This window comes from Oncorhynchus clarkii, chromosome 19 (genome assembly GCF_045791955.1).
Source record: "Oncorhynchus clarkii lewisi isolate Uvic-CL-2024 chromosome 19, UVic_Ocla_1.0, whole genome shotgun sequence".
Classification (NCBI taxonomy): domain Eukaryota; kingdom Metazoa; phylum Chordata; class Actinopteri; order Salmoniformes; family Salmonidae; genus Oncorhynchus; species Oncorhynchus clarkii.
The window spans coordinates 53,835,861-53,862,891 of NC_092165.1; the positions used below are offsets into that span (position 1 = coordinate 53,835,861).

The 27,031-nt window shown below is 41.9% G+C and overlaps 1 protein-coding gene across 1 annotated transcript; it reads left to right on the top strand.

The window, feature by feature from the left end:
- Positions 1–24,198: 24,198 nt before the first annotated feature.
- Positions 24,199–26,646, top strand: LOC139374338 (antimicrobial peptide NK-lysin-like). Its single transcript, XM_071115377.1, has 5 exons — positions 24,199–24,296; positions 24,938–25,017; positions 25,482–25,565; positions 25,670–25,827; positions 26,009–26,646. The coding sequence occupies exons 1-5, from the start codon at positions 24,248–24,250 to the stop codon at positions 26,037–26,039; spliced, it is 402 nt and encodes a 133-aa protein (XP_070971478.1). The 5' UTR covers positions 24,199–24,247; the 3' UTR covers positions 26,040–26,646.
- Positions 26,647–27,031: the final 385 nt, after the last annotated feature.

Consider the following 27,031-nt stretch of genomic DNA (forward strand, 5'->3'; position numbering starts at 1 on the left):
ACTAGATGCCATTTATCATAGTGCCATCCGTTTTGTTACTAAAACACCTTATACCACCCACCACTGCGACCTGTATGCTCTAGTCGGCTGGCCCTCGCTACATATTCGTCGCCAGACCCACTGGCTCCAGGTCATCTATAAGTACATGCTAGGTAAAACTCTGCCTTATCTCAGTTCACTGGTCACGATAACAACACCCACCCGTAACTCGCGCTCCAGCAGGTATATCTCACGATCATGCCCAAAGCCAACACCTCATTCGGCCGCCTTTCCTTCCAGTTCTCTGCTGCCCGTGACTGGAACGAATTGCAAAAATCGCTAAAGTTGGAGACTTTTATTTCCCTCACCAACTTTAAACATCTGCTATCTGAGCAGCTAACCGATCGCTGCAGCTGTACATAGTCCATCTGTAAATAGCCCACCCAATTTACCTACCTCATCCCCATACTGTATTTATTTACTTTATTTTTGCACACCAGTATCTCTACCTGCACATGATCATCTGATTATTTATCACTCCAGTGTTAATCTGCCAAATTGTAATTATTCTCTCCTATGGCCTATTTATTGCCTACCTCCTCATGCCTTTTGCACACAATGTATAGACTCCTTTTTTTCTACTGTGTTTTTGACTTGTTTATTGTTTACTCCATGTGTAACTCTGTTGTTGTCTGTTCACAATGCTATGCTTTATCTTGGCCAGGTCGCAGTTGCAAATGAGAACTTGTTCTCAACTAGCCTACCTGGTTAAATAAATGTTAAATAAAAAAAAAGATGTAAAAAAAATAGGCCTATTTAGGAAGTACATTTCCTTGGAAAGATAACGGTCCCATGCTTCTAGGCCAATGCTTAGGCTATAGTTTACTCTATTTAATTGAGACAACATGCGCACCTGGTCTCGCAAGTATAGCTACTACACTGGAAGCAGCAAGAATGATGATAGCGACACTTGCAACGTTTTGTATAGGCCTATACAATATACCTTTTTAGGAGCATGATTTGCAGGCAGAGACAAATAAATGGATAATCAATATTTATTGATAATGAAAAGGCTCAACGTTCGCTCACCTTAGTAGCCTAACCTATGTGTGCGTTGGGCCTTTTCCTTTTCAATAATTCGTTTTTTCTTGTATTTCAACTCACGTTGGTTGAGCGCCTTCCACTTTTTTCCATTATCAATATTTATTTACAAACACTGTAGTAAACTACAGTCTAATCATATTTAAGTTCATTTCATATTAAACTGATTCTCCGCCCATTTAGGCAGCCTACTCTATTTCAATGAGAACACACATTGGGTACTAGGGTGTAACTAGCCACCTGGGGTCAAATACATTAAATCGATAACGTAACTTAATTGCAGTTGTAAATGTTTCCACTAGTGACTGACAGCTTTACAGTTAATTTGACTTTATAGCCTTTTAGCTATTTTACACAGCATTTTATGTCATATATAGCCAGATAGCTAGCTACGGTTTTAAGAGAGAGCTTTTCCATTGACATCTCTCCCCCTATTTCAGTGAGGACTGGATTAGGTCTGAGCAGTATAGGAGGTGGGCTCATGAGTTGTGCTCCAATTTTACCTGGGAGAGCTTTATTTGTGAACTACACTGTATTGTATGTACAAATTCGGACCGTGTAATAGTAGAGCGTAAAAGCGTTGCCACATCAATGTTACACTGAATTAATTAGTTAAGTTATTGTTATTCAATGTTATATTCCAATTAATTTTTTTAGGAATTAAAAACAATAAACCTTTTTGCTCCTGAATGTAATTTTAAAGACTGCTGGGATTTAACATCTTGCATTATTCAAATAATGTTTAGTGCAATTGTACGTAATGGATTGTATGGAAAAGGAACAACAAAGACAATGAATGTGCAGGTGAGGTAAAAAGAGGGACTTTACATCAAATCTCCTCATAGTGCAGATATTAGTGGTGACATGTGCAACACCATTTTCCCCCCATTATTTTATTTCAGATAATTAACCCTGGTATGATCATGTTTTTATTATTCGCCCAATGTTCGCGGGCTGATGGACCCACAACATTATTGGGTTTAAAAAATAATAATACAGCCATAACGATTTATGTAAAAATAATTAGTACTTAGATGTTGACTTATAACAATTTCAAGCAATATAGACCGCATGCATGGTTAAAATGTGCCATTTACCTCTGCTAGATCACATTTATCAGTAAAAGCACTTTTTAAAATAAAATTATATTTGTCAACAAAATAATTTAAAGTCAAGACATGGGTGGAATGAATCATGTTTATCTTGATTAAATAAGGTTTATCACTATTGATGTTTATTGCTTGGAACTGAACAAACTGGAAGGACACGTTTTACATACAGTATTTTATGTAAATTATAAATGAGCCCCATTGAAAACAAATTAAGGTCTACACACCACATGAGGGACAGAGTTTTACTGTGTGCATGTTGCAAATGTATTTATTGCACTTGATGCATGTGTACTGTGTCTTCCTGTCCTACTTGGGTCCACACACATCGCAGCCCTTCTTGTTGCTACCGGCTGAAATCTAGAATGATGAAAACTTAGTTCCTGAATTTTACTCACTCACAAATATAGTTACAGCAGGTCAAGGTAGGAGAGTTAGACGGAAGGGGCACCAGCATCCTCCTCCTAAATCTTTCTCATGATTGCTGCAGAAGCTGGGGTCCTTGGTATATAATGCTGCCTCTTGATTTAAGGTCTTGCCTACGCCTTGCCCAGCTCCTTGAGAAAGAGCCGTCTTCTCTGGAGCGTCTCTCTGTTCCAATCTGGGTTCAACGACATCCAAATGACAAACGCATTGTATGCCGAGATGTCCAAGATGGTGAAGAATATCCCAAGTGGCCAGCGTAGGGTTCTTCTGTTGCAGTTGTAGCAAGTCACCAGCTTGTCAAAACTTTCCACTTCTCCATTTGTGGCACTGCTCAAAAAATAAAGGGAACACTAAAATAACACATCCTAGATCTGAATGAATTAAACATTTGTATTAAATACTTTTTTTTTACGTAGTTGAATGTGCTGACAACAGAATCACAAAAAAATGATCAATGGAAATCAAATTTATCAACCCATGGAGGTCTGGATTTGGAGTCACTCAAAATTAAAGTGGAAAACCACACTACAGGCTGATCCAACTTTGATGTAATGTCCTTAAAACAAGTCAAAATGAGGCTCAGTAGTGTGTGTGGCCTCCACGTGCCTGTATGACCTCCCTACAACGTCTGGGCATGCTCCTGATGAGGTGGCGGATGGTCTTCGGAGGGATCTCCTCCCAGACCTGGACTAAAGCATCCGCCAACTCCTGGACAGTCTGTGGTGCAACGTGGCGTTGGTGGATGGAGCGAGACATGATGTCCCAGATGTGCTTGGATTCAGGTCTGGGGAACGGGCGTGCCAGTCCATAGCATCAATGCCTTTCTCTTGCAGGAACTGCTGACACACTCCAGCCACATGAGGTCTAGCATTGTTTTGCATTAGGAGGAACCCAGGGCCAACCGCACCAGCATATGGTCTCACAAGGGGTCTGAGGATCTCATCTCGGTACCTAATGGCAGTCAGGCTACCTCTGGCGAGCACATGGAGGGCTGTGCGGCCCCCCAAAGAAATGCCACCCCACACCATGACTGACCCACCGCCAAACCGGTCATGCTGGAGGATGTTGCAGGCAGCAGAACGTTCTCCACAGCGTCTCCAGACTGTCACGTCTGTCACATGTGCTCAGTGTGAACCTGCGTTCATCTGTGAAAAGCACAGGGCGCCAGTGGCGAATTTGCCAATCTTTGTGTTCTCTGGCAAATGCCAAACGTCCTGCACGGTTTTGGGCTGTAAGCACAACCCCCACCTGTGGACGTCGGACCCTCATACCACCCTCATGGAGTCTGTTTCTGACCGTTTGAGCAGACACATGCACATTTGTGGCCTGCTGGAGGTTATTTTGCAGTGCTCTGGCAGTGCTCCTCCTGCTCCTCCTTGCACAAAGGCGGAGGTAGCGGTCCTGCTGCTGGGTTGTTGCCCTCCTATGGCCTCCTCCACGTCTCCTGATGTACTGGCCTGTCTCCTGGTAGCGCCTCCATGCTCTGGACACTACACTGACAGACACAGCAAACCTTCTTGCAACAGCTCGCATTGATGTGCCATCCTGGATGAGCTGCACTACCTGAGCCACTTGTGTGGGTTGTAGACTCACTCATGCTACCACTAGAGTGAAAGCACCGCCAGCATTCAAAAGTGACCAAAACATCAGCCAGGAAGCATAGGAACTGAGAAGTGGTCTTAGGTCCACACCTGCAGGACCACTCCTTTATTGGGGGTGTCTTGCTAATTTCCTATCATTTCCACCTGTTGTCTATTCCATTTGCACAACAGCATGTGAAATGTATTGTCAATCAGTGTTGCTTCCTAAGTGGACAGTTTGATTTCACAGAAGTGTGATTGACTTGTTACATTGTGTTGTTTAAGTGTTCCCTTTATTTTTTTGAGCAGTGTATTTCGATTTCTGTTTTTTTATGTTCCTGGCCACAGATTATCCCATCTCTATGCATCGTATTCATGAGTACCACATTTTTGCCTTTCTTTGGCACGTAGGACATTAGGGAGGAATTGATAGGCCTGTTCCGTGTATTCAACAACTGGGGTGAGAGCTCTGGCTTGTTTTTTTCGTACTGTTACTACCATCGTCAGCTTCCTCTTTAGGAACTCCTGTCCCAGCTTGTGCGAAGTAAAAACGTTATCGCATGTGATGATGTTGCCACGGAGCCCCTGCTTAAACTGCCTCTGGAAACAACGTTAGCATAATAATTGTTTGTTGGGAGCTTCATGAAATAGGTTTCCATGGCCTGCAGCCGCACACAAGCCTAAGATTACCATGCACAATGCCAAGCATCGGCTGGAGTTGTCACACCCTGATCTGTTTCACCTGTCTTGTGCTTGTCTCCACCCCCGTCCAGGTGTCACATATTTTCCCCATTATCCCTTGTGCATTTATACCTGTGTTTTCTGTTTGTCTGTTGCCAGTTCGTCTTGTCTTGTTAAGCCTACCAGCGTTTTTTCCCATAGTCCTGTTTCTCGTCAGTTCCTGTTTTCTAGTTCTCCCGGTTTTTGACCATTCTGCCTGCCCTGACCCTGAGCCTGCCTGCTGTTCTGTACCTTTTGGATTCTGCGCTGGAATACTGACCTCTGCCTGCCCTTGACCTGTCATTTGCTTGCCCACTGTTTTTGTAATAAACTTTTGTAACTTCAAACTGTCTGCATCTGGGTCTTATCCTGAGGCCTGATGAGAGTGGGGTAAAGCCCACCACCATTGGACTCTGGAGCAGTGTAAATGCTTTCTCCTGAGTTAACCAGAAACACTAAAATAAAAATGTTTAGGTCCCTAATGTTATCCTGAGCTTTACTTTCTCTCTCAGATGCATTTCAGAAACTTTAAAACATACTTCCTTTTGATTTTATTTCGCTATGTAATTTTGTGTTATATAACAGGTGTTTATAGCAGTAAGGGCAAAGTAATGCTTCATCAAATAATTTACAAAAATGTTTTTCATATACATACCTACAGGTGTCCTAAAATACAAATTGTTATTACTATCTTAAAACAACTATTGTTATTATTTTAGTAGATCTAGCCCTAAATGTATCACTTGTAAGCTAGCTGAACAAATGTTTATCAATATGTCAATGTGGTTGGAAACTGAGTGTACCAAAAATGAAATTAAAATGAAGATCAGACAGTGGAGAGATGGAAAAAGGTGATTATGAAGATTGCTCCTCATCAGTATGTACTGTAGGTCTAAACCACAAGAAAAGATTAAGTACTTCCAAGTAACGTCCTGTTGACTTTTAAGGTTTGTGTCTTGTGGTTTGTGAGTTGTACTATCAATAGATTGTACTGTAGGTGGGGTTTATACAGGGTGCTGTGGATAGAGGGGCCTCTACATATAAAGGGGCTCGCCTGCTTCCTAAGTCACTTTACCAAATCCCAACACGACTTTTACTCTTCACATCTCTACCACCACAAATCATGAAGACATCTCTGGTCCTCCTTGCCCTCAGTCTGCTGGCTTGCTCAGGTGAGATTTTATTTATTTAACTCAAGTAGTAACTACTGTATATGCAGCACATACATTGCGTCAGGGTGCAAGGGGAACTGTTGGTAGGGGGCCTAAATCAACTCCAAGTTCATCTTTGGTTTCAGTACAATACAAGTGAAGTACCCATCACTTGAGTGACTGTTGTCATTCTTTTCTTCGCAGTTTGGGAAATCCATGGGCAATGCGAAGATGATCAGGAAGTAGTGGAAGCACAGCCAGAGAAGCGCATGGCAATAGTATGCTATGGTCAAAATGTTATGAACTAGCAGAAAGTGTAGACATTTCTGCAACATCCTATTAGAAAACTCAACCTGCTACTGTGTAACAGAACTTAACCATAGACGTAAATATAACTAAAGACATACATTGACTGAAGAAACTATTGTCCCACCTGACTCTCACTCTCACATTACATATTCAAATGTACTTCAACCATAACCTTAAATATATCACACCACCATTTTATTAATAATGAGAATCTGGGGTTGGGGTGCATATATTTGTCTTAGGTGTGTTTTTGTTCTCCTTTCTTGTCTGTTTGTGTTTTCCAATGCAGCAACATCTAAAGGTAGCCTGCGAGGCGTGTAAGTGGGCACTGAAGAAAGTGAAGAAATCCATCTCCACTTCCTCTAGCCAGGTAGCTTCCATAGCATTACAATTGATGAGTGTCCTTTAATAAAATTGCACTATTTACTATTATAGTGATATTTCTCTGAAAATGTCAACTGATGTTGATGATTTCTCATCAATAGGAGGAGATAAAGCAGAAGCTATTGTCCTTCTGCGGTAAATTACCCTTAGGAAAATCTACCTGTGAAGACCTGGTGAAAAAACACTTGTGGGTGGTGATTGATGAGCTTAACACAAGCGATGGCGTGAGGACCATCTGTGTTAAAATTAAGGCCTGCAAGTGAGTACTAGAAACCGTTCAACATACTCTTAAGTCACTGTTCAGACAACTAAAGAGAGTAGCGATGATCACTTGTGCTTGTTAATTGAAACACTATTGAGTCGAATGTATTCATTAATATGAAAATATTGGAGGTTATGTCTTCCGATCTTCCACTGATGTAGTCTTTTGTGTATGTTTAGACCAAAGGAAGTTTTGGACCTGAGCTACTGACCAAGCAGCCAGTATCCAGATTCCAAAGTGAGAAGATGGATGTTCAGGTGTCAAGACAATGCTATGCTGCCAGCCTCTTGCTCTTTCTTTTTCAAACTAGTTACAACACAAACATATAAATGGAAGTTATCTGAAATTATGTTGTGGGAACATGTATTATAATTAAGCAATAAGGCCAGAAGGGGTGTGGTATATGGCCAATTTACCATGGATAAGGACTGTTCTTATTCACCATGCTTTGGGGATTGCCTGGATACATCCATTAGCTGTGGTATAATGGCCCTATAACACACACCCCAGAGGTGCCGTGGTGCTATTATAAACAGGTTACCAATGTAATTAGAAAAGTAAGTGATTTGATTTGCGTCATACCCGTGGTATATTGTCTCATATACCACAGCTTTCAGCTATTCAGAATCCAGTGCTTGAATATCCAGTTTATAAAAGTGTAGGTGTCAGTCTTAAACTGCAGTACATTTTGTATCATCTACAAATGTAAATCTTTTGCTATTCTAGTCTAAAATGTTGAAATTGTTTGTTTGAACTTTTTGTCTGGGCAAAAAATAAACCTCAATTGATAGTACAACTACAACTCTTATTTGACACCTCTGACATTACTCTAGAAATGTAGCTAATTAGAGCTTTTACTGATTAACATATCGTGATAAAGCATTTAATTACAATGTCTAGGAACTCATGGTGGCATTTTGCTACTGTTTTTATGGAAAACTGAGATTCTAAATAAAAAAGAGCATTGTTTGTTTGGTACATGGCTAGAAGTAACTCATCCAACAAATAACTGTCAAGTGTTTTCAGATTTCTATGAAATATGACTTACAATTAATAACAATATGAGTGAAATAGTTTTCCTTCCAAAAATGTTTTAAGTATGTTAATTAAAAAGCAGCTTTTCTGTGAAGGGTGTGGGCGTACCCCAACAACAGAATGGTGTGGGCGTATACTGGTCATTACACATTTTGATGCGAGTAGACCACTGATTGGCCAGCTCATCCTCCTCAGGGAGATGATATCATGTTTTATGAGGAAATAGCAAGCGTTTTTTGAAAGGTCTGTTTGAGATACAAGTTTGAGACTGGGTTTTTGAAGAGTTTTTTTCTCCAAATATGAGTATGGGTTGAGACAACAACATTATTTGAGTATGAGTTAACCTCTCCCGGATCAGTGTCCCCCCACGAGATGGTTGAGCTAACATTGGCTAATGTGATTAGCATGAGGGTGTAAGTAACAAGAACATTTCCCAGGACATAGAGATATCTGATATGGGCAAAAAGCTTAAATTCTTGATATTGGCAAAAAGCTTAAATTCTTGTTAATGCTGAAGGCCAGCATCCCGGAGTCGCCTCTTCAGTGTTGACATTGAGACTGGTGTTTTGCAGGTACTATTTAATGAAGCTGCCAGTTGAGGACTTGTGAGGTGTCTGTTACTCAAACTTGACACTCTAATGTACCTGTCCTTTTGCTCAGTCGTGCACCGGGGCCTCCCACTCCTCTTTCTATTCTGGATAGAGACAGTTTGCGCTGTTCTATGAAGGGAGTAGTACACAGCGTTGTACGAGATCTTCAGTTTCATGGCAATTTCTCGCATGGAATAGCCTTAATTTCTCAGAACAATAATAGTCTGATGAGTTTCAGAAGAAAGGTCTTTGTTTCTGGCCATTTTGAGCCTGTAATCAAACCCACAAATGCTGATGCTCCAGATACTCAACTATTCTAAATGAATGGCGATAGAGCAAATATATATACACTACTGTTCAAACGTTTCTCAAAAATGTCTCTCATTGATGCAAGGGCAAGGCTCAGAGTGACCAGAGTTTTTTAATAAAGTGAATTGTGGAGAAGGTTGATTCACAGCAGTATGTGGAGCCAGTATTTGTATAGTGCCAGTATCTTGAGAACAGGGACATCAGCTGCAGGCACCATCTTTCCCCAGAAAGTAACAGGGTCACAATCACCAGCCTGCTCCTTCAAAGACAATTTTTTTTGCAGCTCAATCAACTCCATTTCATCTACCCATCTGAAGATCTGACAACTTTGTCACATTTGTGACCAATAAGGGGTTCTGGATGAGCAGCAGCAGTTCTCTGCCAACAGTGAAGTCATCAAAGCGTGCCTTGAATTGGCACATTTCAAACTGTCCTTTTGTGAGGCGTAGGCGGGAACTAGTTCAGCTGGAATTGACCCCAACCCTGCTGTATATTCAATGTGTCACATTTAGTTTTACTGATGTTTATATCTGGTACATGTGGATACATCATCTCACTCACACACCTTTTGTGAGGCCTTTAATCAGCTTAATTTCCAGAAAAAATGCATCTGCCACAATATACTTCTGTTGCTGTAAGGACATTAACTATTCTACTGTGTAGTTAATGTTTTTACACCCCATTTCAGTGCTGCTCATGGCTCCTTCACCGCTCTGCCGGACAGTCGGCTCTTTCATACAGAGAACTCAGAGCGTCTGAACCCCACCGGAGGGCGGTATTTATCCACCAGGAGATTGCAGTAGCACCTCACCTCACACTGAGGCTTTCTAATGGCACAGAGCGGCTCCCACAACGCCACAGACACAGAGGGATAGAGGCCTCCATCGTCTTTGGGGTACTAGTTGAATTACAACATTGGGAATGAGATTAATATAATTGGTTTATAATCAAACCAATTCTCAATGACTCAACACTTTCAGACTATAACATAATCTGTGAGAAAGTACGAAGACAAGAGAAGCAGGTCTGGATGTGTTTTACTCCTTGTTGAAGTAATAAACAAATCAAACAAAATTTTATTGGTCACATACACATGGATAGCAGCTGTTATTGCGAGTGTAGCAAAATGCTTGTGCTTCTAGTTTTGCAATAATATCTAACAAGTAATCTAACAATTCCACAAAACCTACATAATACACACAAATCTATGGAAAGGGATGGAATAAGATACATACATACAAATATATCGATGAGCGATGACCGAGCGGCAAAGGCAACATGCAATAGATGGCATAAAATACAGTATATACAGTGCCTTGCGAAAGTATTCGGCCCCCTTGAACTTTGCAACCTTTTGCCACATTTCAGGCTTCAAACATAAAGATATAAAACTGTATTTTTTTTGTGAAGAATCAACAACAAGTGGGACACAATCATGAAGTGGAACGACATTTATTGGATATTTCAAACTTTTTTAACAAATCAAAAACTGAAAAATTGGGCGTGCAAAATTATTCAGCCCCTTTACTTTCAGTGCAGCAAACTCTCTCCAGAAGTTCAGTGAGGATCTCTGAATGATCCAATGTTGACCTAAATGACTAATGATGATAAATACAATCCACCTGTGTGTAATCAAGTCTCCGTATAAATGCACCTGCACTGTGATAGTCTCAGAGGTCCGTCAAAAGCGCAGAGAGCATCATGAAGAACAAGGAACACACCAGGCAGGTCCGAGATACTGTTGTGAAGAAGTTTAAAGCCGGATTTGGATACAAAAAGATTTCCCAAGCTTTAAACATCCCAAGGAGCACTGTGCAAGCGATAATATTGAAATGGAAGGAGTATCAGACCACTGCAAATCTACCAAGACCTGGCCGTCCCTCTAAACTTTCAGCTCATACAAGGAGAAGACTGATCAGAGATGCAGCCAAGAGGCCCATGATCACTCTGGATGAACTGCAGAGATCTACAGCTGAGGTGAGAGACTCTGTCCATAGGACAACAATCAGTCGTATATTGCACAAATCTGGCCTTTATGGAAGAGTGGCAAGAAGAAAGCCATTTCTTAAAGATATCCATAAAAAGTGTTGTTTAAAGTTTGCCACAAGCCACCTGGGAGACACACCAAACATGTGGAAGAAGGTGCTCTGGTCAGATGAAACCAAAATTGAACTTTTTGGCAGCAATGCAAAACGTTATGTTTGGCGTAAAAGCAACACAGCTGAACACACCATCCCCACTGTCAAACATGGTGGTGGCAGCATCATGGTTTGGGCCTGTTTTTCTTCAGCAGGGACAGGGAAGATGGTTAAAATTGATGGGAAGATGGATGGAGCCAAATACAGGACCATTCTGGAAGAAAACCTGATGGAGTCTGCAAAAGACCTGAGACTGGGACGGAGATTTGTCTTCCAACAAGACAATGATCCAAAACATAAAGCAAAATCTACAATGGAATGGTTCAAAAATAAACATATCCAGGTGTTAGAATGGCCAAGTCAAAGTCCAGACCTGAATCCAATCGAGAATCTGTGAAAAGAACTGAAAACTGCTCTCCATCCAACCTCACTGAGCTCGAGCTGTTTTGCAAGGAGGAATGGGAAAAAATGTCAGTCTCTCGATGTGCAAAACTGATAGAGACATACCCCAAGCGACTTACAGCTGTAATCGCAGCAAAAGGTGGCGCTACAAAGTATTAACTTAAGGGGGCTGAATAATTTTGCACGCCCAATTTTTCAGTTTTTGATTTGTTAAAAAAGTTTGAAATATCCAATAAATGTCGTTCCACTTCATGATTGTGTCCCACTTGTTGTTGATTCTTCACAAAAAAATACAGTTTTTTATCTTTATGTTTGAAGCCTGAAATGTGGCAAAAGGTCGCAAAGTTCAAGGGGGCCGAATACTTTCGCAAGGCACTGTACATATGAGATGAGTAATGCAAGATATATAAACATTATTAAAGTGACATTATTAAAGTGACTAGTGATCCATTTATTAAAGTGGCCAATGATTTCAGTCCGCATGTAGGTAGCAGCCTCTCTGTGTTAGTGATGTATGTTTAACAGTCTGATGACCTTGAGATAGAAGCTGTTTTTCAGTCTCTCGGCCCCAGCTTTGATACACTTGTACTGACCTCGCCTTCAGGATGGTAACGGGGTGAACAGGCAGTGGCTGTTGTCCTTGATGATCTTTTTGGACTTCCTGTGACATCGGGTGCTGTCGGTGTCCTGGAGGGCAGGTAGTTTGCCCCTTGTGATGCGTTGTGCAGACCGCACCACCCTCTGGAGAGCCTTGCATTTGTGGGCGGTGCAGTTGTTGTACCAGGCGGTGATACAGCCCAACAGGATGCTCACAATTGTGCATCTGTAAAAGTTTGTGAGAGTTTTAGGTGACAAGCTAAATTTCTTCAGCCTCCTGCTGTTGCGCCATCTTCACCACACTGTCTGTGTGGGTGGACCATTTCAGTTTGTCTGTGATGTGTAAGCCGAGGAACTTTCCACCTTCTCCACTGCTGTCCCGTCGATGTGGATAGGGGCGTGCTTCCTCTGCTGTTTCCTGAAGTCCACAATCATCTCCTTTGTTTTATTGACATTGAGTGAGAAGTTGTTAACCTGACACCTTTCTCCGAGTGCCCGAGCGTTGAACAGACCTCAGCGGGGGGGATTCCTGTTTTAGTTTCTGTCTATAGGCAGGGAGCAACAAAATGGAGTCGTGGTCAGCTTTTCCGAAAGGAGGACGGGGGAGGGCCTTATATGCGTCGCGGAAGTTAGAATAACAATGATCCAGGGTTTTACCAGCCCTGGTAGCACAATCGATATGCTGATATAATTTAGGGAGTCTTGTTTTCAGAATAGCCTTGTAAAAATCTCCAGCTACAATGAATGATGCAGCCTCAGGATATGTGGTTTCCAGTTTCCAGTGTCAAATAAAGTTAATTCAGGGCCATCGATGTGTCTGCTTGGGGAGGAATATATGCGGCTGTGATTATAATCGAAGAGAATTCTCTTGGTAGATAATGAGGTCGACATTTGATTGTGAGGAATTATAAATCAGGTGAACAGAAGGACTTGAGTTCCTATATGTTGTTATGATCACACCACGTCTCGTTAATTATAAAGCTTACCCCCCCCCCGCTCCTCTTCTTACCAGAAAGATGCTTGTTTCTGTCGGCGCGGTGCTTGAAGAAACCAGCTGGCTGTACCGACTCCCACAGCGTGTCTCGAGTGAGCCATGTTTCCGTGAAGCAAAGAACATTACAGTCTCTTATGTCTCTCTGGAATGCTACCCTTGCTCGGATTTCATCAACCTTGTTGTCAAGAGACTGGACATTGGCGAGTAGTATGCTCCGGAGCGGTGCGCAATGTTCCCGTAAGACCGCTTCGTCTTCCTCTTTTACGGATTCGTTGTTTTGGTTCGCCGGCTGGGATCCGATCCATTGTCCTGGGTGGTGGGCAAAACAGAGGATCCACTTCGGGAAAGTCGTATTCCTGGTCGTAATGATGGTGAGTTGACTTTGCTCTTAAATCCTTTAGTTCCTCCCGACTGTATGTAATTAAACCTAAGATTACCTGGGGTACCAATGTAAGATATAACACGTTAAAAAAACATAATACTGCATAGTTTCCTAGGAACGCAAAGCGAGGCCGCCATCTCTGTCGGCACCAGATCATATGTCGTTAATCATGAAGCATACAACCCCGCCCTACTTCTTCCCAGAGAGATGTTTATTTCTGTCTGTGCGACGCATAAAGAATCCCAGTGACTGTACCAACTCGGACAACAAAGCCTTTTGTTAATCCACCTGTCGTCTCAGATTTTGAAATGATGCTTTACAGCGAATGCAATCCAAGCGTTTGTGTAAGTTTATCGATAGCATAGAAAAACATTATGTACACTAAGCATTAAGTAGCTAGGTCACGAAAATCAGAAAAGCAATCAAATTAATCGTTTACCTTTGATGATCTTTGGATGTTTTACTCACGACACTCCCAGTTACACAACAAATGTTCCTTTTGTTCCATAAAGATTGTTTTTATATCCAAATACCTCTGTTTGTTTGTCGCGTTATGTTCAGAAATCCACAGGAAAGTGCTGTCATGACAACGCAGACGAAAATTCCAAATAATATCCATAATGTCCAAAGAAACATGTCAAACGTTTTTTATAATCAATCCTCAGGTTGTTTTTAAAATATATAATCGATAATATATCAACCGCAAATGTCATTTACAGTAGGAAAGGGAAAAACAATAGCTGACCAAATTCTGTTGCGCGAGCAAAACTCATGTGACCACTTGACGCAAGGTTATCTTTCTGGCTCATCTTTCAAAATAAAAGCCTGAAACTATGTCTGAAGACTGTTGACACCTTGAGGAAGCGATAGGAAAAGGAATCTGTTTGATATCCCTTTAAATGGAGCAATGGCAGGCTATGGAACATGGAGTTTTCAAAATAGAAACAGCTCCCTGCTTTGATTTTCCTCAAACTTTAGAGTGTTTTCTATCCTAAGCTGTCAAATATATGCATATTCTAGCATCTGGTCCTGAGAAAAAGGCCGTTAACTTTGGGAATGTTATTTTTCCAAACATAAAAATAGTGCCCCCTAGCTTCAAGAGGTTAAGCACATTTTTATCCTGGACTTTGTTATGGCAAGCTTAAATAAGGGGTTAAATACATATTGACTCAAGACATTTCAGATTTTCATTTTTAGATCGGGTATTGATTCATCCAGTATTGTGTGTAGGCCAGAGATAAAAAGCTCAATTTATTTAATTTTAAATTCAGGATGTAACACAACAAAATGTGGAAAAAGTCAAAGGGTGAGAATACTTTCTGAAGGCATTGTATGATACTGACTTGTAAGTCTCTATGCTATGTCCCTGCATGGGCTTGTAGGGGCACATAATTCAGTACCCTCTGTTCAGTGATGGTCACAGCCCCGCCCCACTTTCTGCAGTAGCCTGACAGGCAGCAGTGGGTGTGCAGGACAGGCCAGGCTAGGTGTTTGTGGTTGGAAAATGGTCTGACATATGAGGCTGTCTTTTACACAAAATCTTGTCTCTCCCCCGCCCCCGCCCTCGTAGTGTCTGGAGAAGTTGGACTGGAGTGTGAACCCGCTGGGTGACGGACCCTGTCCTGCCTGCTGTCAGCCTGCCCCCTAATGGCCAGCTTCCCCCTGCTGGCCTGCATCTTCAAACCCTGCTTGTAGCCACACAGCCTCCTACGGGCCAGCGCCTTTGCAGGAATACAGCAACACCGCCTCTTACTGGCCAGCACACTGGCAGGTAAACAGGTTCATTGATACCCTTTTTACATTGGTATGACACATATTATTAGCATTAGAACATTTACATAAATAGTTAAATGGATACATCCACATGGATACATTGCTATCTGTTTGTGAGGTGGTTCTTGAGATGTCAGCCATATCATCGTCCTACAGGAACAGGGCACCTGAAGTTGGTGAATCTGTCCCATAATGCCCTGTGCTCTACGGGCTTTGAGCTAGTCCTGAAGACTCTGCCTCTCCAATGTCTCACTCAACTCGATCTGTTTGCCATCCGCTGTGGAACCGCTGACCACCCTCCTTCAAAACATCTGACGTTAGTACTCCTTTCCCAGATGAAAACACACACACACACACAAATACAAATGCACACACACACACAAATTAAAATAAAATAATATTATATTGTGTACTTTCACATGAATTAATCATTGTTTGTCTAAATAACTGCATAAACTTTCACAGTCTCATCAGTAAATATTTACTTAGTTGAGGAAATTTGGCCAGGAAGGGACATGATAAAGACTGCAAATACAATAAATAAATCAGTAAAATGATAAAGAAGCTTTCAACAGAATTTGTCGAAACAATTGGTTGGGTTTCTGGTAATGGAACTTTTGTTTCTCTGTAAAGTGTTTGTTATCTGTGGTCTGCTAACCAGTAAACCTAAACTACGGGTCTGAGGCAGGCGCCTTGCAAGTTGTGAAAACATTTCACAGGTTGAAAAGGAAGTTTGTCATACACTTATCTGCTGCACAACTTTGCCTTTGGTATTCAAGCTAAGAAGCATGTGCTGATATGGTAGGATACAATGGTTGTATATTAAAGTGTGTACACCATTTGACATAATGGAGAGCTATGGCATGATGGTCTTATTTAATTTTTACATTATGGGGTATTGTGTGTAGGCCAGTGACAAAAACCGCCTGTTTTCTGTGGTCTGCTAACCAGTAAACCTAAACCACGGGTCTGAGGCAGGCACCTCATGTTGAAAAGGAAGTATGTCACCCACTTATCTGCTGCACAACTTTGCCTTTGGTATTCAAGCTAAGAAGCATGTGCTGATATAGTAGTTAGGATACATTGGTTGTATATTAAAGTGCGTACACGATTTGACTTAATGGAGAACTATGGCAAGATGGTCTTCAATAGAGGAACAGATGTAGTGATGATCCCCCTGTAAGTAGGATTCATGTCAACTAGTAATGTTTAAGCTGGAGGCCAAGCTGAGAACTCAACACTGACATATTGGGTGATAGACATAGTACCAACTGCCTGGTCAAGGGCATACCATGATATCTGGGATTTGATTGGTCCCTTGCTGAAAATGGAAAAGGAGTCACAGAGAACATGGTTCTGATTGGTTCTTTGTGTGTTCCACAGGATGACTGCTCCCTGACCCACCTTCTTGCACAGAGAGTCTTGCAGGAAATCAACTGATGGACAGCAGAGTGGCCACCCTCGCCAGGTGTGTGTTTGTGGTTTCTCTCAATGTATATCACCCTTGTCCTTCTGTATTTTGTTAGTTGAGCTGCCTGGGTCTTTTCCAAGTGTCTGCCCTGTACACTACCTCTGGATCATGTGACCTGACTGTCCAGTACTGAGATCTGTAAGTTCTGTGTGTCCTGCTGTCTAGGTGTTGGCCTGTCTGTCTCTTCGTGGTGTATGTGGACCTGTCAGGGAAACAGGCAGGGACCTCAGCGGGACTCCACAGCCTCCTCTCCACCCAGCGACCTTTGACCTATCTGAATCTCCATGCAACCTCCCAACATTTGCTGGTTGACTGAAGAAATGGTCAAGCTGAGAAATGATTAAATCACTTTGATCTGTCATGTTCCCCCCAGTCTCTTCCCACAGCCACTGTATCTCTGACACAACACTGGGGGTGGAGCGTCATGAGTCTTGCAAGTGAAACAATGTTCACACCCAACTGGTTGTGAGTTTTAAAGAAACACAGCTTCACACTTTGGTTTCCTGACAGGCCTTCTTCTCACTGTTTAATATTTCTACGAAGGAGGGTGTTGGGTGAGCTTCAAGATACTGTGGTAAAAGTTCCTAGTCGCACATCAGTGTTATCACCTTAATGTATCACTATATCACTCAGAGATTGGGCCAAAGCGATTATGGTTAGGATAACTAATTTCATCACCATTTATTGTAATTTCCAATTTCTAAAAAGCAATTACTAAATGGTTTCTGTTAGTGCAACTTGTGGATGGTGCTACTGCGACCTTGTTAACTATTTAAGCATACCCATTGTGCTGCTAACCACACTATTACACTATTACGGTTGGGGACATTTTTTTTAAAACATGCACAAACCTTTTCACAGTTTGAATCATGATGCATGCGTTCATACTGAAATACTTTATAGAGTGCAGCATGAGCAAATCATTGGACACGTAGTCTCTTCCCACAACTGCTGTGTCTAACCTTTTAGTTTGAGGCAAGCCAGACTAAGACATGCATGTGGTTATACTCAAGTCTAGCTAGAATCCTCTCAGAAGACGATATATAAACATTACACTACATAAACCTATGTATGTTTAATTTGAGTCTTCCTAAAACTGCAACCCTTCCCAGTTGGCTTTACAGCATTTTGGTATTTTATTTGACTAGTAGACCTGTATTCTTTTAGGAACTCAGTCATGGTCCTACTGTTGTTTAAGGTAGTTGTTGTGAAATTGTTAGATTACTTGTTAGATATTACTGCTCGGTCGGAACTAGAATCACAAGCATTTCGCTACACTCGTATTAACATCTGCTAACCATGTATATGTGACCAATAAGATTTGATTTGATTTGTTGAGAGTTAGAAGAGTGGAATACACAAGGTGTATCTTTTGATGACAGGTTGCAGAGTGATCTCAGGCATTTATATTATGTTTTGTTAATATTATGCATTATGTAGATATACAGTGCCTTGCGAAAGTATTCGCCCCCCTTGAACTTTGCGACCTTTTGCCACATTTCAGGCTTCAAACATAAAGATATAAAACTGTATTTTTTTGTGAAGAATCAACAACAAGTGGGACACAATCGTGAAGTGGAACGACATTTATTGGATATTTCAAACTTTTTTAACAAATCAAAAACTGAAAAATTGGGCGTGCAAAATTATTCAGCCCCTTTACTTTCAGTGCAGCAAACTCTCTCCAGAAGTTCAGTGAGGATCTCTGAATGATCCAATGTTGACCTAAATGACTAATGATGATAAATACAATCCACCTGTGTGTAATCAAGTCTCCGTATAAATGCACCTGCACTGTGATAGTCTCAGAGGTCCGTTAAAAGCGCAGAGAGCATCATGAAGAACAAGGAACACACCAGGCAGGTCCGAGATACTGTTGTGAAGAAGTTTAAAGCCGGATTTGGATACAAAAATATTTCCCAAGCTTTAAACATCCCAAGGAGCACTGTGCAAGCGATAATATTGAAATGGAAGGAGTATCAGACCACTGCAAATCTACCAAGACCTGGCCTTCCCTCTAAACTTTCAGCTCATACAAGGAGAAGACTGATCAGAGGTGCCACAAGCCACCTGGGAGACACACCAAACATGTGGAAGAAGGTGCTCTGGTCAGATGAAACCAAAATTGAACTTTTTGGCAACAATGCAAAACGTTATGTTTGGCGTAAAAGCAACACAGCTGAACACACCATCCCCACTGTCAAACATGGTGGTGGCAGCATCATGGTTTGGGCCTGCTTTTCTTCAGCAGGGACAGTGAAGATGGTTAAAATTGATGGGAAGATGGATGGAGCCAAATACAGGACCATTCTGGAAGAAAACCTGATGGAGTCTGCAAAAGACCTGAGACTGGGACGGAGATTTGTCTTCCAACAAGACAATGATCCAAAACATGAAGCAAAATCTACAATGGAATGGTTCAAAAATAAACATATCCAGGTGTTAGAATGGCCAAGTCAAAGTCCAGACCTGAATCCAATCGAGAATCTGTGGAAAGAACTGAAAACTGCTGTTCACAAATGCTCTCCATCCAACCTCACTGAGCTCGAGCTGTTTTGCAAGATGGAAGGGGAAAAAATGTCAGTCTCTCGATGTGCAAAACTGATAGAGACATACCCCAAGCGACTTACAGCTGTAATCGCAGCAAAAGGTGGCGCTACAAAGTATTAACTTAAGGGGGCTGAATAATTTTGCACGCCCAATTTTTCAGTTTTTGATTTGTTAAAAAAGTTTGAAATATCCAATAAATGTCGTTCCACTTCATGATTGTGTCCCACTTGTTGTTGATTCTTCACAAAAAAATACAGTTTTATATCTTTATGTTTGAAGCCTGAAATGTGGCAAAAGGTTGCAAAGTTCAAGGGGGCCGAATACTTTCGCAAGGCACTGTATCTACTTCAGTGTGTTTTTGTGGGTGCGGTTATACAGTGCATTCGGAAAGTATTCAGACTCCTTCACTTTCTCCACATTTTTACGTTACAGCCTTATTCTAAATTGAATAAATAGTTTTTTGTTTTCATCAATCTACACACAGTACCCCATAATAACAAAACAGGTTTTAGGATTTTTTTTGCAATTGCATAAAAAATATCAAATTGACATAAGTATTCAGCACCTTTGGCAGCGATTACAGCCTTGAGTCTTGGGTATGACGCTACAAGCTCGGCACACCTGTATTTAGGGAGTTTCTCCTATTCTTCTCTGCAGATCCTCTCAAGCTCTGTTAGGTTGGATGGGGAGCATCGTTGCACAGCTTTTTTCAGGTCTCTCCAGAAATGTTCAATCGGGTTCATGTCTGGCGTCTGGCTGGGCCACTCAAGAACATTCAGAGACTTGTCCGGAAGCCACTCCTGCATTGTGTTGACTGTGTGCTTAGGGTTGTTGTCCTGTTGGAAAGTGAAACTTCACCCCATTCTGAGGTCCTGAGCACTCTGGAGCAGGTTTTCATCAAGGATCTCTGTACTTTGCTACATTCATCTTTCCCTCGATCCTGACAAGTCTCCCAGTCCCTGCCTCTGATAAACATCCCCTCAGCATGATGCCGCCACCACCATGCTTCACCGTAGGGATGGTGCCAGGTTTCCTCCAGATGTGACGCTTGACATTCAGGCCAAAGTATTCAATCTTGGTTTCATCAGACCAGAAAATAATGTTTCTCAAAAAGTCCTTTAGGAACTTTTTGACAAACTCCAAGCGGGCTGTTGTGTGCTTTTTACTGAGTAGTGGGTTCTGTCTGGCTACTCTACAATAAAGGCCTGATTTGTGAAGTTCTTGGTCACCTCCCTGACCAATGCCCTTATCCCCCGATTGCTCAGTTTGGCTAGGTGACCAGCTCTAGGAAGAGTCTTGGTGGTTCCAAACTTCTTCCATTTAGAATGATGGACGCCACTGTGTTCTTGGGGACCTTAAATGCTGCAGAAATGTTTTGGTACCCTTCCCCAGAACTGTGCCTCGACACAATCCTGTCTCGGGGCTCTACAGACAATTCCTTTGACCTCATGGCTTGATTTTTGCTCTGACATGTACTGTCAACTGTGGGACCTTATATAGACAGGTGTGTGCCTTTCTAAATCATGTCTAATCAATGTAATTTACCACAGGTGGACTCCAATCAAGTTGTAGAGACATCTCAAGGATGATCAATGGAATCCAGATGCACCTGAGCTCAATTTTGAGTCTCATAGCAAAGGGTCTGAATAATTATGTATGGTATTTCTGTTTTTTATTTTTTATTATTTTTTATTTTTTAAATTTCACTTTGTCATTGTGTGTAGATTGATGAGGGGAAAACAATTATTTAATCAATTTTAGAATAAGTCTGTAACTGTCACATCCTGACCGTAGAGATATTTTTTATGTCTCTGTTTTGGTTTGGTCAGGGCGTGAGTTGCGGTGGGCATTTTATTTTTTGTGTTCTATGTTTTCTATTTCTTTGTGTTTGGCCGGGTATGGTTCTCAATCAGGGACAGCTGTCTATCATTGTCTCTGATTGGGAACCATACTTAGGTACCCTTTTCCCACCTGTGTGTGTGTGAGGTTGTCTCTGTTTAGAGCACTTTTCTTGTGAGCTTCACGGTTTGTTTTTTGTTTTGTTTGGCGTCATTTTGCTTAAAATAAAGAAAATAAACGCTCACCACGCTTGCACCTTGGTCCTCATCCTTCAACAGCCGTGAGAGAACCTCCCAACCACCAAAGGACCAAGCAGCGTGGTGTAATGGACTCCTGGACATGGGATGAGATCTTGGATGGGAAGGGACCCTGGAGGCAGGCTGGGGAGTATCGCCATCCACAGGAGGAACTGGAGGCAGTTAAGGCTGAGTGGCAACATTACGAGGGGACACGGCTGGCAGGGAAGCCCGAGAGGCAGAGTCAGGTTGTAGACCTGAGCCAAATCCCCGTGCTTACCGTGGCGGGCGTCGTACTGGTCAGGCACCGTGTTATGTGGTGGAGCGCACGGTGTCTCCTGTGTGCGTTCTTAGCCCGGTGAGCTACATCCCAGCTCCCCGCATCTGTCGGGCTAGGGTGAGGATCCAGCCAGGACAGATTGTGCCAGCCCTGCTCTCCAGACCTCCAGTGCGTCTCCTCGGGCCAGGATATCCTGCGCCGGCTCTAAGTACGGTTTCCCCAGTTCGCCAGTAGAACCCAGTGCGGCCTGTTCCAGCTCCCACTCGTGCCGGGCTAGAGTGGGCATTCAGCCTGGAAGAGTGGTGCCAAGGCTACGTACCAGATCTCCAGTGCTCCCCCACAGCCCGGTCTATCCTGTGCCTCCTCCACGGACCAGGCCTCCAGTAGGTCTCCCCAGCCTGGTGAGTCCTGTGCCAGGGTCTCCCTCCTGTCCGGAGCTGCCAGAGTCTCCCTCCTGTCCGGAGCTGCCAGAGTCTCCCTCGTGAAACATTATACTGGCCAAACATGCAAGTAGAAATTAAAGACTTTGGCAGCAACTGTACCACATGCAAAAAGTACGCTCATGAATAGCAAAAGGAAACCATGATGTGTCACGAACTGCCCACAAGGGCCTGGCAAATCGTAAGCATGGACTTATTCAGCCACAGACAAAAGGACTATCTTCTCATCGTTGATCACTACTCTGACTTTTGGGAAATTGAACTGCTCCCTGACTTGTCTGCAGAGACAGTCATAAAGCGCTGCAAGGCGCAGTTTGCAAGGCAAGGTCAGCCTGACAAGGTAATCACGGACAATGACCCACAATTCACTGCACAGTTCAAGCGTTTCGCCGCAGAATGGGAGTTTGACCACGTGACCTCCTTTCCAAGACACTCAAAATCAAATGGCAAGGCAGAATCAGCTGTCAAGATTGCAAAAAACCTGTTAAGCAGGGCCTTGCACGACAGTAACGACCCATGGAAAGCGATCTTACAGTGTAGGAACACACCCACCGAAAACATGGACAGCAGCCCAGCACAACGCCTTCTGTCCAGACGTCTGAAGACTACCATCCCCGTAGCTAACAAGCTACTTGAGCCCTGCATCATGGTTGGCGTCACGGACAAACTGCGTCACAGAAAGCAGCTTGCTAAGTGCTTCTACGACCGGACTGCTCGAGACCTACCAGAGCTGGAGATGGGTGAAACGATAAGGATGAAACCGCTGCCGGGAGACCACACAGGACTTTGGAGGCTGAGCACATGCCTACAGAGAGTTGCACCACGTTCTTACCTGGTGGATGTTGGTGGCTCCCTCTATCGTCGCAATCGGATGATCTGCGTGTAGCAGAGCAGACAAAGCAGAACACGCCATACACTCACCTAGATGAGCTGGATCACAGTCCAGGCCTTTGGGTAAGGGGCTCAGAATTGAGACATGAGCCAACTGAAAGTGAGGCTTCTACCCCACCAAGCTCTCCAGCTCGTGGCCCTAATCCTACCCCTGTCAGAGACAATACTTACTCACGGGTTGGTCGTTTGTGCAAGCCACCGGACAGGCTTACTGTAAGCAAGAGACTGTTAACTTGCCCTCGGTTAATTAAAATATATATTTTTCTTAAATAATAAAATACAATTTTAAAAGGAAGATGACAACTGAAGTAAAAAGAAAATGTCATGCTTTTTCTATTGTTATGACCTGACTGTTAAGAACTTAATGTTATGCCTTTATGTTTGCACTTTCTATTGAAAAGGATGATGTTACGGAGTCTAGTTGATAGGTATTCGACTAGCCGGACTGTTCCCCGACTCCATATGTGGGGATTTGTACAATGCACAAACAAGGCTATTGAACTTGACATTGGTGTCCGCCTTTATTCCTTTATCCAACATATCATACTGAAACATTAACCACAAACACTGATATAACATTTGTTTTGTCCCTGATGTTATCCTGAGCTCTCCAATATCTCAGATGCATTTCAGACACTTCAAAACTGTTATAAAATGGGTTTCTATAGCAGTAGGGGCAAAATCTTCATCAAATAATTGTTATTTGATTAAGATTTTGCCCCTACTGCCCCCTGCCACTACACCTACAGGTGTCCTAAAATACAAATTAGAATAGCTAAATGGTCCATGTTTTTATCATCTTAAAACAACTCCATATGTTAGCTTAGTAAATATAGTCCTAAATGTATCACTTGTAAGCTAGCTGAACAAGTTTTAATCCATATGTCAGTGTGGTGCTGGAAACATACACTGATTATACAAAAAATTAAGAACACCTGCTCTTTCCAACACAGAACACATTTCTTAATCGGTAATTGACTAACTAATATTAAATTACAATGAAAATCAGACTGTGTAGAGATGGAAAAAGGTGATTATGAAGATTACTCCTCATCAGTATGTAATGTAGGTCTAAACCACAAGAAAATGTTAAGTACTTCCACGTAATATCCTGTTGACTTGTAAGGTTTGTGTCTTGTGGTTAATGTGAGATGTACTATCAATAGATCGTAGGTGGGGTTTGTACAGGGAGCTGTGGATAGAGGGGCTTCTATATAAAAAGGGGCTTGTCTGATTCCTAAGTCACTTTACCAGACCCCAACACGACTTTTACTCTTCACATCTCTACCAGCACAAATCATGAAGACATCTCTGGTCCTCCTTGCCCTCAGTCTGCTGGCTTGTTCAGGTGAGATTCTATTTATTAACTCAAGTAGTAACTACTGTATATTCAGCACATACATTGGGATAAGGTGCAAGGGGAACTGTGGGTGGGAGGCCTAAGTTCACCTTTGGTTTCAGAACCATACAATTGATTAATTAAAATGAAGATCAGAGAGTGGAGAGATGGAAAAAGGTGATTATGAAAATTGCTCCGCATCAATATGTACTGTAGGTCTAAACAGTAACATCCTGTTGACTTGTAAGGTTTGTGTCTTGTGGTTTATGTTAATTGTACTATCAATAGATTGAACTGTAGGTGGGGTTTGTACAGGGGGCTGTGGATAGAGGGGCCTCTATATATAAAGGGGCTTGTCTGATTCCTAAGTCACTTTACCAAACCCCAACACGACTTTACTCTTCACATCTCCACCACCACAAATCATGAAGACATCTCTGGTCCTCCTTGCCCTCAGTCTGCTGGCTTGTTCAGGCGAGATTTTATTTAACTCAAATAGTAACTACTGTATATTCAGCACATACATTGGGTCAGGGTGCAAGGGGAACTGTGGGTAAGGGGCCTAAATCAACTCCAAGTTCACCTTTGGTTTCAGTACAATACAAGTGAAGTACCCATCACTTGAGTGACGTATAAGTTTTTCTTCACAGTTTGGGAAATGCATGGGCAATGCCACGAGGTTGACCTTGATGACCAGGAAGTAGTGGAAGCACAGCCGGAGAAGCGCATGGTAATAGTATGCTATGGTCAAAATGTTATGAACTAGCAGAAAGTGTAGACATTTCTGCAACTTCCTATTAGAATACTCAACCTGCTATTGTGTAACAGAACTTAACCATAGATGTAAATATAACTAAAAACATACATTGACTGAAGAAACTATTGTCCAACATGACATTACATATTCACATGTACTTACACCATAACACTGAATACATCACACCATAATTTAATTCAATAATAATTTGGGGGGGGTGCTTATATTTGTTTTGTTGCACAAAAGTGTGTAATGGACATGTATTTATTTTAGCATATCCCAACTCCCCCTGAGACACCAACAGGGAGAGGGGTCATGGCCAGGGTCGCCATTGTACAGAGCCCCTGAAGCAATTATGTTTCAGTCCCTTGCTCAGGGCACAGCAACCGATTATTACAAAAAAATATATAATTATTGTCTGTTTGTGCTTTCCAAAGGAGCAACAGCTACAGGGAACCTGCTGGGTGTGTGAGTGGGCACTGAAAAAAGTGAAGAAATCCATCTCCACTTCCTCTAGTCCGGTAGCTACCATAGCATTACAATTGATAAGAGTGTCCTTTCATGAAATTGCACTATTTACTATTTACTGTGATATTTCCCTGAAAATGTAAACTTTCATCAATAGGAGGAGATAAAGCAGAAGCTATTGTCCATTTGCGATAAAATCCCTTTCGTAAAATCTATGTGTAAACGCCTGGTGAAAAAACACTTGTGGGTGCTGATTGAGGAGCTTAGCACAAGCGATGACGTGAGGACCATCTGTGTTAACATTAAGGCCTGCAAGTGAGTACAAGAAACCGTTCAACATACTCTTTAGTCACTCTTCAGATAACTAAAGAGTATAACGATGATCACTTGTGCTTGATAATTTAAACACTATTGAATAGAATGTATTCATTGATATGAAAATATGTGGTTATGTATTCCGATCTTCCACTCATGTAATCTTTTTGTGCATCTTTAGACCAAAGGAAGTTTTGGACCTGAGCTACTGACCAAGCAGCCAGTATCCAGATTCCAAAGTGAGAAGATGGATGTTCAGGTGTCAAGACAATGCTATGCTGCCAGCCTCTTGCTCTTTCTTTTTCAAACTAGTCACAACACAAACATATAAATAGATGATGAAGTTATTGGAATGAATAGGTTCTGAAATAATGTTTTGGGAACATGTCTTATAATTAAGCAATAAGGCCAGAGGGGGTGTGGTATATGGCCAATCATGGCTATGGGCTGTTCTTATTCACCATGCAATGGGGATTGCCTGGATACAACCCTTAGCTGTGGTATAATGGCCCTATTAACACACACCCCAGAGGTGCCTTGTTGCTATTATAAACAAGTGACCAACGTAATTAGAAAAGTTTGTAATTTGATTTGCGTCATATCCATGGTATATTGTCTCTTATACCATAGCTTTCAGCCAAACAACATCCAGGGCTCAAATGATCCGGTTTATAATAGTGTAGGAATCAGTCTAAAACTGCAGTACATTTTGTATCATCTACAAATGTAAATCTTTTTCTATTTTAGTCCAAAATGTTGAACATTTTTTATGTTTGTTTGAACTTTTTGTCTGGGCAAAAAATAAACCTCAATTGATAGTACAACTACAACTCTTCTTTGACACCTCTGACATTACTCTAGAAATGTAGCTAATTAGAGCTTTTACTGATTAACATATCGTGATAAAGCATGTAATTACAATGTCTAGGAACTCATGTTGGCACACTACCTTTTTTATTTAGATTCTCAGTTTTCCGTAAAAACAATCTTCATTGTTTGGTACATGGCTAGAAGTAACTTATCCAACAAATAACTGTCCAGTGTTTTCAGATTTCTATGAAATATGACTTACAATTAATAACAATATGAGTGAAATAGTTTTCCTTACAAAAATGTTTTATTAAGTATGTTAATTAAAAAGCAGCTTTTCTGTGAAGGGTGTGGGCGTACCCCAACAACAGAATGGTGTGGGCGTATACTGGTC